We start from the raw sequence: 17,453 nt of genomic DNA on the forward strand, positions 1-17,453 counted from the left end.
CCAGATTCAAACGATTCTCCTGCCTCAGCCTCTCGAGTAGCTGGGACTACAGGGCACGCCACCACGCTCAGCTAATTTTTGTATTTTTAGTAGAGACAGGGTTTCACTATGTTGGCCAGGATGGTCTCAATCTCTTGACCTCGTGATCCACCCACCTCGGCTTCCCAAAGTGCTGGCATGAGCCACTGTGCCCTGCCCATTTGTGGTTTGTGCTCCCACTAGACTGTGCATACTGTGAAAGAAGGAGATGTGCATGTTTATTTTTGTATCCCAGCACCAAAAACAACACTTGGCTCTCAATAATCACGTATGGGATGATTTATAAAAGAGTTCATCAGTCAAGGGTCATTAGGCCTCACAGGATAGAGAAAGGTACACAGACCTCAGAGTCAGACAGGTTTTGACTGGCATGACTACTCTGCCACTTGCTGGCTGTGTGGCCTTGGCAAACCATTCATACTCTCTCAGGCTCAGCTGCCTTTTCCACAAAACAAGACTAGTAAAAAGTTAAAAGATACAAGACAACAAGGTGCCGTGGGTGAGAATTAGCAAAAACTATAAACACCAGAATCAGATCACCCCCAATATTTCCAAATACTTATATTTCCAAACATAATATCCAACTATTGGAATTATAATTATAATTAACTTATAAATTAACTATGCATAACTTGCTTAAAGAAATTAAAGAGCCTAAAAATGTGAGTAAAGTGTAAGACTCCACGCAAATAACAGAACAGATTTAAAAACAAACAAATTAGAACTTTCAAAACTAAAAAATGTAACAGTTGAAATTAAAAACTAAATGAATGGGCTTAATAACATATTATACACAGCCAAAGAGAGCATGAATAAACTGGAAAAGACAGGTTTGGAGAAATTAATCAGCAAACAGCACAGAGAGACAAAGAGATAAAAAATCTGGTCAGAGATTACAGACGTAGAGGATAAAACAAGGTTTAACATACGTTTAATTTGAGTTTCAGAAGAAGAGAAAAAGTATGAAAGAGATCATGACAAAATGGCTAGAAGAATTTTTCAGAACTGATGAAAGGCAAAATCATAAAACTTTTAGAAGGCAATACCTGTATAACTTCAGAGTAGGGAATGATTTATTAAGACAAAAAGTGCATGCCATAAATTTACCTGCTTTTAATTAATTACTTCTGTTTATCTAAAAACAACATAAAGTAAAAAGAAAACCCAAGATTATATAAAAGCTGCAGGATAAAAGACATTAATATACAAAAGTCAATTGCTCTCTTATATACAGAAATGAACCATTGGAATTTGAAATTAGAAGTGCAATACCATTTACATTAACACTCCCAAGAAACTGAAATACTTAACTATAAATATGACAAAATATGTATGAGATCTATCTGAGAAAAACTACAAAACTCTGATTGAAGAAATCAAAGAGGATTTAAATAAATTGAGATATTTTCCATGTTCATGATAGGAAGATTAAATATCATTAAGATATTAGTTCTTCCCAACGTAGTCTGTAGATTCAACACAATCCCAATCAGAATCCCAGCAAGTTGTTTTATGGACTTCAACAAACTGATTCTAAAATTCATATGGGAAATGAAAAGACCTAGAGTAGCCAACACAAAACTAAAGAACTGCAAAGTTAGAGGACTGATGACCCAACCTCAAGACTTACTATAAAGCTACAGCAATCGAGACAGTGTGGCACTGAAGAAAGAATAGACAAATAGTTCAATGGAACAAACAGAGGCCCCATAAATAGACCCAAGTTGACAAACATAGTCAACTGATCATTGACAAAGGAGCAAAATCAATTCCATGGAGAAAGGCATCTCTTCAACAAATAGCACTAAGCCCAGCATGGTGGTGCACACCTGTAGTCCCAATTACTCAAGGAGGCTGAGGCCAGAGGATCACTTGAGGTCGTGAGTTTGAGACCAGCCTGGGAAATGTAGCAAGACCTATCACAAACAAACAAACAAAAACAGTGCTGGCACAATTGGACATCCACATAAAAAAATTAATCTAGACACAGAACTTATACCTTCCACAAAGATTAACTCAAAATGGCTCATAGACCTAAATGGAAATCACGAAACTATAAACTTCTAGAAGGTGACATAGAAGAAAATCTAGGTGACCTCCAGTTCAGTAATGACTTTTTAGCTACAATAAAAAAGCATGATCATGCTGGGCTTCATTAAAATTAAAACTTCTTTGCAAAAGACTTTGTTAAGAAAACGAAAAGAGAAACCACAGACTGGTAGAAAATATGTGCAAAACACATATCTGAGAAGGGATTGTGTCTAAGTATACAAAGAACTCTTAAAATTCAACAATAAGAAAGCAATCCAATTAAAAATTAGCAAAATATCTGAATAAACACCAGCTCTCCAAATAAGATATATAGATGTCAAATATGCATATGAAAAGATGCTCAATATTATGTTATTATGCAATTGCAAGTTAAAACAATGAGATGCCACTACACACCTACTAGAACGTCCAAAACCACATTTTGACAACACCAAATGCTGGCAAGGAGGTGGCATAACAAGAAGTCTTATTCATTGTTGATGGGAAGGCAGAATGGTACAGCTTGTTTGGAAAACAGTGTGGCAGTTTCTTATGAAGCTAAATATAGCCTTAACGTATAATCCAGCAATCATGCTCCTTGGTTCACCCAAATGAACTAAAAAAAGTATGTCCACATAAAAACCTGCACATGAATGCTTATAGCAGATTTATTTATAACTGCTAAAAAATTGGAAGCAACCAAATTGTCCTTCAGTCAGTGAATGGATAAACAAACTGGTACATCCATACAGTGCAGTATTATTCACTGATAAAGGGAAATAAGCTATCAAGCCATGAAAAGACATGGAGGACATTACTGCTAAATGAAAAAAGCCATCTGAAAAGGCAACATACTGTGTGATTCCAACTATACAGTATTCTAGAAAAGGCAAAACTAAGGAGACAGTATAAAGAGTGGTTGCCAGGGATTTTGTTGTGGGGGGAAAGGATGAATAGATGGACAATGGGGTATTTTTAGGTCAGTGAAACTATCCGGTATCATCCTATAATAGTAGACAAATGACATTATGCCTTTGTCAAACTCCTAGAATGTACAACACAAAGGAGGAACTCTAATGTAAACTATGAACATCAGCTAATAATAATGTATCAATCTTCGTTCATCAATTGTGCCAACTATACATGAATGTAAAATGTTAATAACAGGAGAAACTGTAAGGAGGAATGGGGTATATGGAAAGTGTACTTCTCTGCTGAATTTTTCTGGGAACCTAAAAGTGCTCTTTAAAAATTAAATAAATAAAAAACAGACAAGCCAACAACTAGGAGAAGGTGTTTGCAGCACATACAACTGACAAAGGATGAGTAGACAGAATATGTAAAATATTCTGTAAATCAGTAAAAAAGGACAAACAGCACAACAGAAAAATACTTAAACAATAAAGCATGACCAAGTATTTCAAAGAAGAGGAAACACAAACGGCCAATAAATATATTTAAAAAGTTTCAATCTCATTAACAATCATCATCAAAATGCACATTAAAATACAATAAATTTGCTGGGCACGGTGGCTCATGCCTGTAATCCCAGCACTTTGGGAGGTCAGGGCGGGTGGATCACAAGGTGAGGAGATCAAGACCATCCTGGCCAACATAGTGAAACCCCGTCTCTACTAAAAGTACAAAAAAATTAGCCGGGCGTGGCGGCATGCATCTGTAGTCCCAACTACTCAAGAGGCCGAGGCAGGAAAATTGCTTGAACCTGAGAGGTGGAAGTTGCAGTGAGCCAAGATCGTGCCACTGCACTCCAGCCTGGGCAATAGAGCGAGACTCCATTTTGAAAAAAAAAAAAAACAACACAGTAAGTTATTGTTAGTAAATTGGCAAACTAAAAAGTCACACAATATCAGGTAATAAAAAGGATGTGGAATGACTGAAGTGTGTGCACACTGCTGGTGACAAGGTACATTTGCACCAATGTTTGGGAAAACAGTTTGTCATTATCTGGTAACGTTAAGCATTCACATATCCTGTTACCCAGCGGTTCCCCTCCTGGGAAGACACTTTAGAAATGCCTATACAGACGCACTAAGGAACATGCACAAGAATGCTCATAGCAGCATCATTTTCAATAGCAAACATGGCCAGGCACCTTGGCTCACGCCTATAATCCCAGCACTTTGGGATGCCGAGGCTGGTGGATCACTCGAGGTCAGGAGTTTGAGAGACCAGGCTGGCCAACATGGTGAAACCCTGTTTCTACTAAAAATACAAAAATTAGTTGGGCATGGTGGCGAGCACCTGTAATCCCAGCTACTGCAGAGGCTGAGGAACGAGAATCACTTGAACCCTGGAGGCGGAGGCTGCAGTGAGCCAAGATCGCACCACTGCACTCCAGCCTGGGTGACAAAGCAAGACTGTGTCTAAAAAAAAAAAAAAAAAACTTTTCAATAAAAAATAAATAAATAGCAAACACACAAGAAAAAACAAAATGTCCATTAACTGTAAAACTGATAAAAAATGTAGTGTTCCTGTATAATGAAACATGGCAGTTAAATTAATTGATAACCAGTGTTCCTAGAACAGAGGTGATATTCGTAGTATTTAAAGACTCGGGGCACAGGTAATGATCAAACAGAAGAGGCCTAATCAATCCCAGTGAAACCCAGCCAAATGTTATACCAGTGTACACTGGCTTTGCACTGAGCATAAAAAGCAAGTTGCAGAAGAACACTCAACAGTATGATTCCATATATATTTAAAAAAACATGCAAAATGAGCCAATACATAGCTTAGAAGGTTTAGAAACAGATAAAGAAAACTAGTGGAATAATAGATGTAAAACTCAAGAGAGTATTTATCTCAGAGGCGACAATGAACAGGATGAGATACCATGGGGAGGGACACACATGGGACTGCTTTCTTTCTTTTTTTTTTTTTTTAAGATGGAGTCTCGCTCTGTCGCCCAGGCCGGAGTGCAGTGGCGCGATCTCGGCTCACTGCAACCTCCACCTCCCAGGTTCAAGCAGTTCTCCTGCCTCAGCCTCACGAGCAGCTGGGATTACAGGCACCCACCACCAAGCACGGCTAATTTACTGTATTTTTAGTAGAGATGGGGTTTCGCTGTGTTAGCCAGGAGGGTCTCCATCTCCTGACCTCATGATCCACCCGCCTTGGCCTCCCAAAGTGCTGGGATTACAGGCGTGGGCCACCACTCTGGGCCTGGGACTGCTTTCTTAAAACCTTGTGTTGGGTACACACAAGGGTGATCATTGTATTGCAGTATCATTCTTTATACCTTACACATATTTCTTTAATATTATTTTATATATACTCAACACTTAATAAAAATTATTTCTTGAAAAGCATTCATGAATTACAGAATAAAATCTGAATCCTGATTTCAGCTTTTATTCCCAGAATGACTTCAGGTGCCTTGCTGTATAAATCTCTTTGGATCTCAGTTTCCTCCTCTGTAAAATGGAGGTGATGACCCCCTCAACATTGTTGAAAGAAGCGAACAAACACTGCTGTAACACACACCGGGAGGGCAGGGATTGCATTCCGAACATCTCCTGATCCCCACCTCCAACGTCGAACTGATACTCTGTTTGTCATGGTCTGAAGCTTTCAATAGAAGGAACTATTGCTCTGATTAATTCTTGTACTCAGAAACATGCCCCCCCATCCGCCAATTCCTGCTCACTTCACATTCCTTTGACAGAAACCAAAGGTAATTTCAAATCTTTGTTCTCCTTTCTTTGATTGGAAATTAAAGCACCAATGAACACGCAGAACAAAGGAACTGGTACTTACCATGTAGATCTCAGAAAGAGTGGGGCCCTAGGAAAGAATGGGGAAAACTATGTAAAACTCTCCTTCAGGGCCCCAAATCCATTCCAAATGTAGATATTATATAGAAGTAAATGCCTTTAGGAGATACACCTAATGCTAAATGACGAGTTAATGGGTGCAGCACACCAACATGGCACATGTATACATATGTAACAAACCTGCACATTGTGCATATGTACCCTAAAACTTAAAGTATAATAATAATAAAATAAAAAGAAAAGAAGTAAATGCCTATCTTCACTGAGCCACTGATTCTAGATTGGCTGCTTATGGTTTTATTTTAAACGTTTTAATGTTAACTTGCAATGATCATTACTTACAAGTTCTTCTAGTTCGAGTCTTCCATTTGCATTTAACAGGTGAATGCATTACCATAAATAATAGTGTGCCAACCTAAAAACCTAGACAGAACTAGCAATTAACATCTCTGCTGTTGGCTGTCTTTTCAGCTTGAACTGATTTCCATTCCTTTGCCCAACACCAAACGGTCGGATCAGGATTTTGTTTTGTTCCTGCTTTTTGTATAGGAAGTGCTGATGAGACACGGAAATGAGACAATGAATGACCCTCGGATATCCTCTTCCACTGTGTGACACTCACTGATAAGCCTGTCTCTTACAGGAAACCCCTTTCTGTTAAAGGGAGAGATAGAGCAAAGATAAAAGCAGCCAATACTTATCGGGCTTCCAACATGTGCCAGCCAGAGAGCTCACATTCTCTTACCTCCTTTAATTGCAGTGGTAACTGCAATCAGGGGATGTAGGAATAATTATTCCAGTTTCACAAACAGCAAAATATCAGAGACTTAATGACCTGAGGTCTCACACCTGGTGATGGAATGGACACCTATCCCCATATGATAGAAAATAACTTTTTAAAAAATATCCATAGGCCAGGCACGGTGGTTCACACCTGTAATCCCAGCACTTAGGGAGGTCAAGGCGGATGGACCACGAGGTCAGGAGATCGAGATCATCCTGGCTAACACGGTGAAACCCCGTCTCTACTAAAAATACAAAAAAAAAAAAAAAAAATTAGCCAGGCATGGTGGTGGGCGCCTGTAGTCCCAGCTACTCCGGAAGCTGAGGCAGGAGAATGGCATGAACCCGGGAGGTGGAGCTTGCAGTGAGCCAAGATCGCGCCATTGCACTCCAGCCTGGGCGACAGAGCGAGACTCTGTCTCAAAAAAAAAAAAAAAAAAAAGTCTATGACCCCTAAAGATTCTGATTTCAGTAGTCTTTAAAACTTCCCTGGGTGTTCCCAATTCTGGATGTGCTTTGATTCCGGATGTGCTTTGTAGCATCTTGTAGTTGTCGGGGAGATTGTAGTGTAATATCCTAAATTAACAGCTTCCCTCCCTAGGACTCTCTCCCAGGTTCTCTTCCTGGCATAGCCTAACCTGTGATCCTGGAGCTCAGCTAGCTCCTCGAGTCCCCAGAAACCAGCTGAGGCAACACTGAGATGTAGAAAAGCCAGACGTCCTCCCGCCTACTGGTTGAGATGACTGAGGACCAAAGGGCCTCTGTTCCCCCTGCCGGCAGTTGCGATAAATACAACACGGAGCGTTTTCCTGAGAGTTCTTTGATCCTTGCCAGCTAAGCAGAAAGGATAGGGACCCTCCACTGGCATCAAGGTTTTACCCCGTGTTAGCCAAATGAATAGGGCATTCTGAAAAGAACTCCAGATTACTAGAGAGAGCGCCACACTATTGTCTTAAAGTCCGGTGAAATCACATTTTAAAATTTCTCTTGGCTGGAATGTTACCAAGATCCAAATTAAAATATGTGAATACTTGATTGTTATAAATATTACAATCTATAATTTTAAATATTGTGAAAAACATAAATAATGATTAATTTATTTAAATAAGTTGTCCTCTCAACACCTGCTTGGGGCAGTAGACGTGGTGAGATCCACAGCTCTCTCTTCTTCAGTGTTTTTTTAGATGAAGGGATTATAAGTCGCATAATTCATTTTCTTTCTCCAGTTACTATCACAACTGTCCACTGAAACCCAAGACTTCACGTGCAGAAGCCGGTTACTGACTTGTTTGCATTTCCTTACTTAAACCTATTAAATTCAACTGGATGAGAAGTCCATTGAGGAAAGCCAATAGACGTTGAAAAGACATTTATTTAAGACCCATCAGAATGACTAGCAATACAAACACAGTAGTTTTAAGTTTCAGAGTATTTTTAAATGATACTGTGAATTTGCCAGTAATTACTGTAAAATACAAAATCATCAAATCAATTTTGAATGTGACATTTTTTTTTTTTTTTTTTTTTTTTGAGACAGGGTTTTCTTCTGTTGCCCAGGCTGGATGCAGTGGCGCAAGCACGGCTCACTGCAGCCTCAACCTCCTGGGCTCAAGCGATCCTGCTACCTCAGGCTCCCACGTAGCTGGGACTACAGGCGTGCACCACCACACCCAGCTAATTTGCTGTTATTATTATTATTATTTGTAGCGACGGGGTCTTGCTATGTTACCCAGGCTGGTCTCAAACTCCCAGGCTCAAGTGATCCTCCTACCTCAACCTCCCAAAGTGCCAAGGTTACAGGTGTGAATCCTCATGCCCGAGACTTATTTTATTTTTGACAATTCCTGTCATCGTAACTGCAACAGAGTTTGCTTTCTTTAAAATTAATTGAAATGTATAAGGAACATTTAACAGAGCTATCATTATGCAACAGAGAGGCGTGGAAGAGAGTGGTTAAGAATAGGGATTTGGTCGGGTGTGGCAGCTCACACCTGTAATCCCAGCAGTTTGGGAGGCTGAAGTGGGAGGATTGCTTGAGCCCAGGAATTCGAGACCAGCCTGGGCAACATAGCGAGACCCTGTCTCTACTTTCAAAAATTTTTAAAATAACAATTTAAAAAGAATATGGGTTTGAATTCCGTCCTCCACTCACTGGCATTATGACCATGGGCTAATTGGCCTTGCTTGTGTATCAATTTCCCCCTCTGTAAAATTGGGGATAATAATAGCGCTTGCTGCTAAGGCGCGTGTGTGAGTCACCTCAGCACTCAATAAATGTGCGCTCAAGCAGTTTAAAAAAGTGCAAGTTACAAACCTCATGACGATTTTGCTAAAATAAAATCATAACCAAGACTGTTGTGTTTGCATCACATTTTAACATTTGAAAAGAATGCCATCTTTATTATATTAGCATGTTTTGCTGGAGATTTATTATTTCAATTATTTTACAGTAATTTTTGTTTTATCAAAATAAGTTTGTTTTACGTATTAAAAATTGCACCTATAAATTGCAAAATAAACGTGTTTTGTTTTACACGGCAGTGGCACGGGTAGCGGGGTGGAGCAAAGGACTTTGCATTAGGGTCCATTTGTATGAGTTATACTCCCAAGGGGGACAACACTAGAGTTAAATCAGGAACAGCGCTTGGAAGAGGAAACCTAAAGTCATAATTTTAAGGAAGTGTATGTGATTTATAGGAGGACAATTTTTGCTAGGCCTTGGGTTAAGGCTGCTGAACTCCAGTTCTCCCAAACAGTGATGCAGGCAGGATTCAGAAGTCAAACCTGAATGCTTTGGGCTGAAGTTTGCTGCGAAACTTTCAGGACAAAGACCTCAAACAATACGATCTTTTGAACAAACTAAGAAATTCAAACTGAGTGGTGTTAGATTTTTAAAATATACCTGATTTGGAAGTTGATCCCATAGATGGTTATCACAAAGTCATCCCATCACAATTTTAACTTCAGTGCAGTGGCATTTTACTAGTTTTTCAGGCAGAGTGAAAGGAAAGACACCATGTCTGTATTAGAAAAAAAGCAGGTCTTGGCCAGGCGTGGTGGCTCACGCCTGTAATCCCAGCACTTTGGGAGGCCAAGGCGGGCAGATCACCTGAGGTCGGGAGTTCGAGACCAGCCTGACCAACATGAAGAAACTACATCTCTACTAAAAATACAAAAATTAGCCAGGCGTGGTGGTGCACGCTTGTAATCCCAGCTACTTGGGAGGCTGAGGCAGGAGAATCGCTTGAACCCGGGAGGCGGAGGTTGCGGTGAGCTGAGATCGCACCATTGCACCCCAGCCTGGTCAACAAGAGTGAAACTCCATCTCAAAGAAAAAAATAAGAAAAAAAGCAGATCTTTTCTGGAAATGTTCTTCAACTATTCCAGGACACTTCCAGTAGGACCTCACATATATAGAGCAAAATAAAAGATACCATGGATGCGCTCACCTAGGGTCTTCTCGAATACAGCTCACCTGTTAGATTAAGGCCTTCCCTTCTGCTGATTTTCCCTCCACACGCACCCAGATTTGGCCCTGCCAATCAGCGTGATCCTCCACACCTCTCCCTTTGCACTGTCCCCAGAGGTGCTTGGGGCACAACCATCAGCACTGGCTCCTGAGTCCCTAGGTCCTCGCAATGATACCTTTCTTCCCCAGTGAAAGTTCAAGGATCTTTACCTTCGCAGAGGTGAACTTTTGTTTCTTTCTTGCTTTCAAAACCAGGAAGGGAGTGAAATCGCATTTCCTTGGCTTTTTAGCATCCATTTGAGTCCTGCAAGAGGGAAAGTAAAAAATAAATTGGCAAGAGGAGTCAAATCTAAGTAATGGCCCACACACTCAGGGACAGAAGAAAGCAGGCAGGTTTGAAGAAAAGAAGGCCTAAAAGCAGGAGCAGGGTCCCTGCTTCTCCCTTGCTTCCCTTCTGATGGTCACATGAGGTCAGGAGGTCAGACAGAAGCCAGGGAAGGAGGAAGAGATAATCAGGTGATTAGCAGTTTAGACAACCAAAGGGGAAAAAAGCCATTTCCCCTAGTTAACTGGAAAGTAAACCTCATGCTTTTGCCACAAACATAATATCCCTCTACAGGATGGGCGTATTCGTGGGCTACTTAGATAGTTCAATGCCTACAGAAAAAGAAAAGGGGGACAATTGGTAGAAACACTTCCTCTAACTCTCATGTGGCCATGTTTGCATCTTCTTCATTCAGAGCACAGTTCTATTAATAATTAACTTACTGCGAGACAAAAAAAAAACCTTGCACACATTTATGGAATCGAGTGTAAGCAGTAATTTCTGTAGTGGAAGGTGAGTCTTAGAGGGGTCTCAGGACACTTACATTCCCTGTTACATTAGCAGAGCACAGCTGAAACTGCTTGCTCTGTGTCCTTTGCAAGTCCCTTTTCCGCTTCTAACTTTAGCCAAGAGCCAAGGGAATCAAGAATACAAGAAACAGCGGCAGAACAGGAACCAATGCAAATGTTATGACAGCTTCTGCAAATCACCCACTGGCAGGCTCTTGCAGACACCATATAAACGATGATGGCACCACAAGTTTGAGAGTAGTCAGAGGATTAAAGAAAAGTCATGCTGACATTTCTTGCAGCATAACTATTGAAAAATCAGAACTTGTCCATAATGGGAAGTTAAAAAATCATGGCACACATATGTTTTATGAAATATAATGCAGCCATTTAAAAAATAAGATAGATCTTTACATGTGCCCATAATGTACTGAGCAAAAACAGTAGAACATGTGTGTAATATAATTCTATATTTATTTAACAGAAAACAAAATGCTTGCATGTCTTTATACAGGCATATTGAAAGATCTAGAAGAAGTGAACTGTAGGGCTGGGGGAGGTAAGTAGGAACATTAACTTTAACATACACACACACATACATACAATATGAAAAAATCCTGCACAAAAGCAAACAAAAATTACCAGTAACTTCTTTGCTTATGATCATAGTTTCACTTCTTCCTTCTCTCCCTTTCTTTCTATAACATTTGCTGAGACAATTTGACTGATAAACCAGACATGGTCTCTGCCCTCAAAGAGAACTCCTTATCCAGGAAAGGAGGTACATAGAAGAAAGTAGATCATGACAATGCATGTGATTGATGTATTAATACAGGCTTGTGCAACCAGCTCCCAGAGAATGCTTCCAGGTGTTGACTAAGTCAGCTGGGGGAGCTGAGGAAGCCTTCACGCTTGAGCAGGGTAGAACCATCTCTGAAGAATGAGCAGGGCAGGCAGGAGTGTCAAGGGCAGATGGAGGAGGACACACAAAGAACATAAATATGAAAGAACATTGTCTTTTCCAGAAATTCTGAGCACTGTCCTTGGACGTTGCTGGTGGAGGGTCAGGCAGGTAGATGAGGTTGTAAAGGGGCACGTAGTCCAAGTTAGAGTCTTGGAGCCTACGTGGCTATGCTAAACCTGGGCTGAAGATCAGATTTGTATTCTGGTACCATTTCTCTGGCAATATCATGAAGCACAATTTGGAGGAACTAGGAAGGCATTTTGGGTGTCTAGGTAAGAGTGAATGAGAGCCTCAACCAAGGCAGTGACAGTGAGGATAGAAGTATGAACTTGGGAAAGATTTGGGAGACAGAACAGGTAGAATTTTGGCCATCAACTGGACATGGGATTTGTAAAATCTCAACACTGGGCAAAATGAATACAAAAATTTTTCCTGCCAAGACTCTGTATCGAGTGTTGCCTTCCTTTACTTCACAGAGATGTAGGAGACTATGAAAGTACACGTGGGATGGGCATGGTGGCTCACGCCTGTAATCCCAGCACTTTGGGAGGCCGTGGCGTGTGGATCATCTGAGGTCAGGAATTCGAGACCAGCCTGGCCAACATGGTGAAACTCCATCTCTACTAAAAATACAAAAGAAGTTAGCTGTGCGCAGTGCCTCACGCCTGTAATCCCAGCTACTCGGGAGGCTGAGGCAGGAGAATCTCTTGAACCCGGAAGGCAGAGGTTGCAGTGAGCAGAGATCGCACCACTGCACTCCAGCCTGGGCAACAAAGCGAGACTCCATCTTAAAAAAAGTAAATGTGAAATCTGCCAAACAACTGGAGCCCTTTCCTCTGTTCAGCTCTGACAGCTCTGGAGGCAGAGAAGGAGCAAACACTGAAGGAAATGCTGAGGAATCATGGAGTCTCGTCTCAATGCCACCTAACACACAGTGCCATGATTTTGAATGAGCCATTTGTCCTCTCTGTGCTCAGTTTCCTCATCTGCAAAATGATGAGACCGGAGCAGGTGACTTCTAAAATCCCTTTGGGGTCTAAATTTCTTTAATTCTACAAAAACACTGACAGACTGAAAAAAAAAATCTGTTGTGACTTATTCCAACTTTGCCGTCCCTTGGATAATTCTGTGATTATTAAAGACTATTTTGTGCCTTTCTTTTTTTATGCATGAACTCTGACTTCCAACAGTACAACTTAACCCTTGCTCAAAGCTTTGCAAATGCTACCTTTTTGTCCTCAAAATATGTGGTGAGCTATGTGGAAAAGAATTAAAATGCTTCTTATATTTCGTTTGTATCTTGTTACACGAAGGATTGAAGATAACTAATAAACTCAGCTCCGAACTAGAGTGAATGTTCCTTTGAGGACTGAAACCAAAAGTTTGGCCATTCTCATTTTCATCTTACATGCAGATCGGAGTTCTCCTTCCCCTTCCTCTCTTTCCTCGAGCGTTCAATGGTGCATTTGCCTAAGAAGCTCATTTTTTCACTTGGTCAAGAGTTTTAGTGTCACTTAATTATCTTAGGTGTATATATTTTTTGTTTCATATTGATTGTTAGTCTTTTGGGGACATAGATGGTGAGCCTGCATTTTTTAAAAATTCCTTTTGTGGTAAGGACAGTGACTTGTCTGTTGAAAACTTGGTACAAATTTGCTGAAGGAAGAGAAATCTAAAATAGATTAATTCATCAAAAAATTCCAGAGCATCAACTGTGTGCCAGCTACTGTGCTAAGCATGGAGGATTCAAAGATAAATAAAACAGAATCCTCGTTTTCAAGGAGTTCGAAGTCTCAAGGGCAAGAGAGATCCACAGAGGTGCCAGCCTTACTGCATTGCATAGTATTTTATATTAAAACATACACATTATCTATGTATAGAATACTTCAATATCCAGAAAGGAAACAAGTCTTTTGAGCTTTACCTGTTATGATTTTAGGATTTCTACTGCAATTTCCAGTAGCTTGATCTTTATGCCCTGGGGGCTGTCTTTGGGGCAGACAGTGTGGCAGTGCAGGGTTTGCAGGGATTCCGTTTGCATTCTGTGAACAGGTGATAATGTTTTTAATGAACTTAAGTTACATTCATTTTTTAATTGCTATATAATAGATGTATATATTTATATTTATATAATATATAATCAAGTCAGGGCTTCAAATTATTCTCTACTAGCTATTTTGAAATATACAATAGATTATTGTTTACTATTGTCATTCTACTCATTTATTAAACACTAGGTCTTAATTCTTCTATCTAACCATATTTTAAGTCACACTCATTTCTGCCAGAGAATTCCTTGGACCCTCTGCATATATCCCTGAAACTCTTGAGGGTTCACTGACTCCCAGACTCTAAAGAGCTAGAAGAGGTTTTGGAGACCATCTCATCCATTTTCCCACCCTGGGGAAGAATCCTCTTTCTATGGTATTCCTGGCAATCACTCTGTCTATGCTGGAATATTTCTGTCACAGAGTGCACTGTTTTTCTAGGCAACCCATTTCACACTCAACTGTTAATTTACATAGGGTTGGTGCTTGATATTTCTTGGAAGAATAAAGTATATTGAGCAAAATTTCCTCCACTGATCCTTGCTATCCTCTGCAGAGTACCGAGGAGCAAATCTACCTCTTGTTTACTCAAGAGTTCTTGAATGTTCAAAAGTTGAGTAGAAAAAAGCTTGTTTCTCTCCCCTGCACCTCTTCATCTCCAGGCATTCTGTGAAGTTTTTTCAAACCTGTCTTCATATGATGGCACATCCAGGCCTGACCGAAAGAGCCTGGCTTGTGGTTGTTCCTATTTTCCAGTGTTTATGATCTCAAAGTAGCTACAGTTTCTAGAGTCTGGATTATGTTCTACTCATTGCTTAGTCAGGCAGCACGACCATATCCTTTGATGTGGTCATTGCATTTCTATTAATGCAGCCTCCACCACCATTTGCTCTTTGGGGAGCCATCACAACACACTCACGATGGTCTTAGAGTCAGCTAAAACCACTAACTCCCAGCACTGGGTCCTCCACACGCTTGAGAACTATGCATTCTAGCCAAGTTGTAGGCAACAATATGTGGAGTTGGAGACAGCAAAGTCAGGGAAGAGTGGCTGGCATATTGCTAGAGTCCCTTCCTGTTTACCTCTGCTTTCTCCATAAGGACCAAAACAAACAAGAGAAACAACAGTTTTAAGTAACAGAACCAATCAGGTAGAGTCCATGTTTGAAGAATTTCTTCGAACTCCCAGGTTTTACATACCGACCACATGTAGGTGATCAAATCGCTCAAGCAAGACAAAGGACATTGCCATTTGTTGTTTCCACCGTTTGAACTTTTCCACTAAATGGCCTCCTGCTTTTGCCAAGTCTCCACTTAAGCCTGGACAGTGAAGCTTGAATTAATATTGGTGATGCTGTCAGTTGCTTAAGACATGTCAGAGGGGTCACAATTTTCCTAAGCTCTGAGGGGCTACTGGACATTTCAAATGCAGCAAATGTCACAAAATAGCCTTTAAAAACCCTCAAACTGTGCATTGTTCATCTCTTTTTTTTAAGGAAAAATTTGCTAATATTGGGAATTTCCTCAGAGTGGCAGCTCTGGGTGTGTGATCTACACACACCTTCGCGTGCTTTTGTGTCAGGGGCTGGGACCTGGTTGAGTACAGAGGCGGGAACATGGGTAATGCCTGTCAGAGCCTCATCAACGTGAGGCGTGCGGTCGTGGACCCACTTATGACTACCAAGAGGACATGCAGTAAAGAAGAGAAAGAAAGGGAGGAAGAAAGTCTCGCGTCCCAGTGATGGCTGGAAGCACAGTTCCAGGATAGCTCTGATGAGTTCCTCAGAACCCCTCGCTCTCTGTCTTGCACACAGCTGGAGTCGGCGATGCAGCAGCATCTTAACATAAAAGTATACTGATGTTGGATTCCGGGGATGCAGCTGTTGCAAAAACTACGACTGTATTTTCTTGTCTGCGCACCACACCCCGCCTCTCTCTCTCTGACCCACATTCCCCGGTCTACTCTTGCATTCTGCACACTTTTCATTCTCCCCCACGACCCTGTCGACCAGAAGCTTCGTCGCCCGGCTCGTACTCGCGCCTGGCTCGTACTCGCGCCTGGCTGCTCGTGAAGTACGAGCCTCCGCGGCCCTTACCTTGTTCCGGTGCGGATAGGAGGCGGGAGGAGCTGCAGGAGGCTGGCGCTGACCGCCCGCCGCTGCGGGAGGCTGGGAGAGCCCGGCAGAGTGCGAGGCACGGCCACGCCCTCCTCCCGTCGCTATAGAAACGGCTTCCGCTCTGTTTGTGACTCCAGAGCTGAAAGGGCTTACTCAGGCTATGGTCCCAAACCACCTTGCAGAGTAGCAGCCTGAAGAACATACTTCTCTTCCTTCTACTCGCATTCTCTTGCCCCAGTTCTTTAAAGTATAGGGCAAGAATTGAACAAAATCCCAGCATAAAGAGCTTAAAGTTGGTTGCCCAGACCAGACACATGAAATTATCCCTACTCTCTCCCCTTCTTCAAGCGAAGCATGTGGTTATCAGAATTACATCACAAAAGTTATGGCCGGGCGCGGTGGTTTTACGCCTGCGATCCCAGCACTTTGGGAGGCCTAGGCAGACCACCTGAGGTGTGGCGTTCGAGACCAAACTGCTCAAAGTAGTGAGACTCCCCCTCCCCCGTCTCTATTTAGACATTTTTTTCTGTAATCCCAGCACTTTGAGAGGCCGAGGCGGGTGGATCACAAGGTCAAGAGATAAAGACCATCCTGGACAACGTGAAACCCCGTCTCTACTAAAAATACAAAAACAAGCGGGGCGTGGTGGTGCGTGCCTGTAGTCCCAGCTACTTGGGAGGCTGAGGCAGGAGAATCGCTTGAACCCGGGAGGTGGAGGTTGCAGTGAGCCGAGATCGCGCCACTGCACTCCAGCCTGGCGACAGAACGAGACTCTATCTCAAAAAAAAAAAAAAAAAAAGAAAAGAAAAAAAGTAAGTACATAGCAAAAGTTCTGGGTAAAATCCATTTATCAGCTGAACACTTTTTGAGTGCTTACTCTGCACCAGATTGTAAGAAAGCATGAAAAGGGAAATTTGTAATTGAGTGACAGTAGGTTGACCTGGAGGTGCACAGTCTGGTCCAGGCAGAAAAGACATTCAAATGAAGCTTTCTGAAAGAGCCGAGTTGAATCTGAGTCTTCAAGGACAGGTAGTAGTTGTCTACGTGAAGGAAGCAAGTCCTATTCTGAAGGCCAGAGCCATGGAAAAGCTTGGTACCATTGTGCCAGCACCCAGTTCAGTGGGGCAGGGATCAAAGGTGCACGTGGGCAGAGACAAGGTTGAGGCAGCAGGAAGGGGCGAGTCAGACACCAAGTAGCCTATGAACTCGACCAGGGTAAGGTGTATGTGTGCGGACTGCAGAGGGGTGTTCATGCTGACTTTATTTTATAAAACCCTCTGTGGCAGTAACAGTGGAGGTGGGCCTGAGTAGGTTAAGAATCAAGGCAAAGATGCCTGTTAGAAATAGTGAGTGATGATGTTTCAGAGTAAGAGA

General features: G+C 41.7%; 1 protein-coding gene across 14 annotated transcripts in view; it reads right to left on the minus strand.

Moving 5' to 3' along the window:
• DYRK4 (dual specificity tyrosine phosphorylation regulated kinase 4) overlaps positions 1-16,169 on the minus strand; it is a 42,265-nt gene extending 26,096 nt beyond the window's left edge. For 7 of the 14 annotated variants that reach the window (XM_055281039.2, XM_055281036.2, XM_055281035.2 and 4 more), the window contains exons 1-4: positions 16,059-16,169; positions 13,839-13,956; positions 10,327-10,420; positions 5,848-5,874 (exon numbers count right to left, since the gene is read on the minus strand). In XM_055281039.2, coding sequence (XP_055137014.1) covers positions 5,848-5,874; positions 10,327-10,413 — 114 coding nt within the window. In that variant the 5' untranslated portion in view covers positions 10,414-10,420; positions 13,839-13,956; positions 16,059-16,169. The remainder of the gene's footprint in view (positions 1-5,847; positions 5,875-10,326; positions 10,421-13,838; positions 13,957-16,058) is intronic. The other 7 variants (XM_063639884.1, XM_063639882.1, XM_055281038.2 and 4 more) reach the window with 5 other exon arrangements.
• Between the last annotated feature and the right edge of the window lie 1,284 nt (positions 16,170-17,453).

This window comes from Symphalangus syndactylus, chromosome 5 (genome assembly GCF_028878055.3).
Source record: "Symphalangus syndactylus isolate Jambi chromosome 5, NHGRI_mSymSyn1-v2.1_pri, whole genome shotgun sequence".
Taxonomy (NCBI): Eukaryota; Metazoa; Chordata; class Mammalia; order Primates; family Hylobatidae; genus Symphalangus; species Symphalangus syndactylus.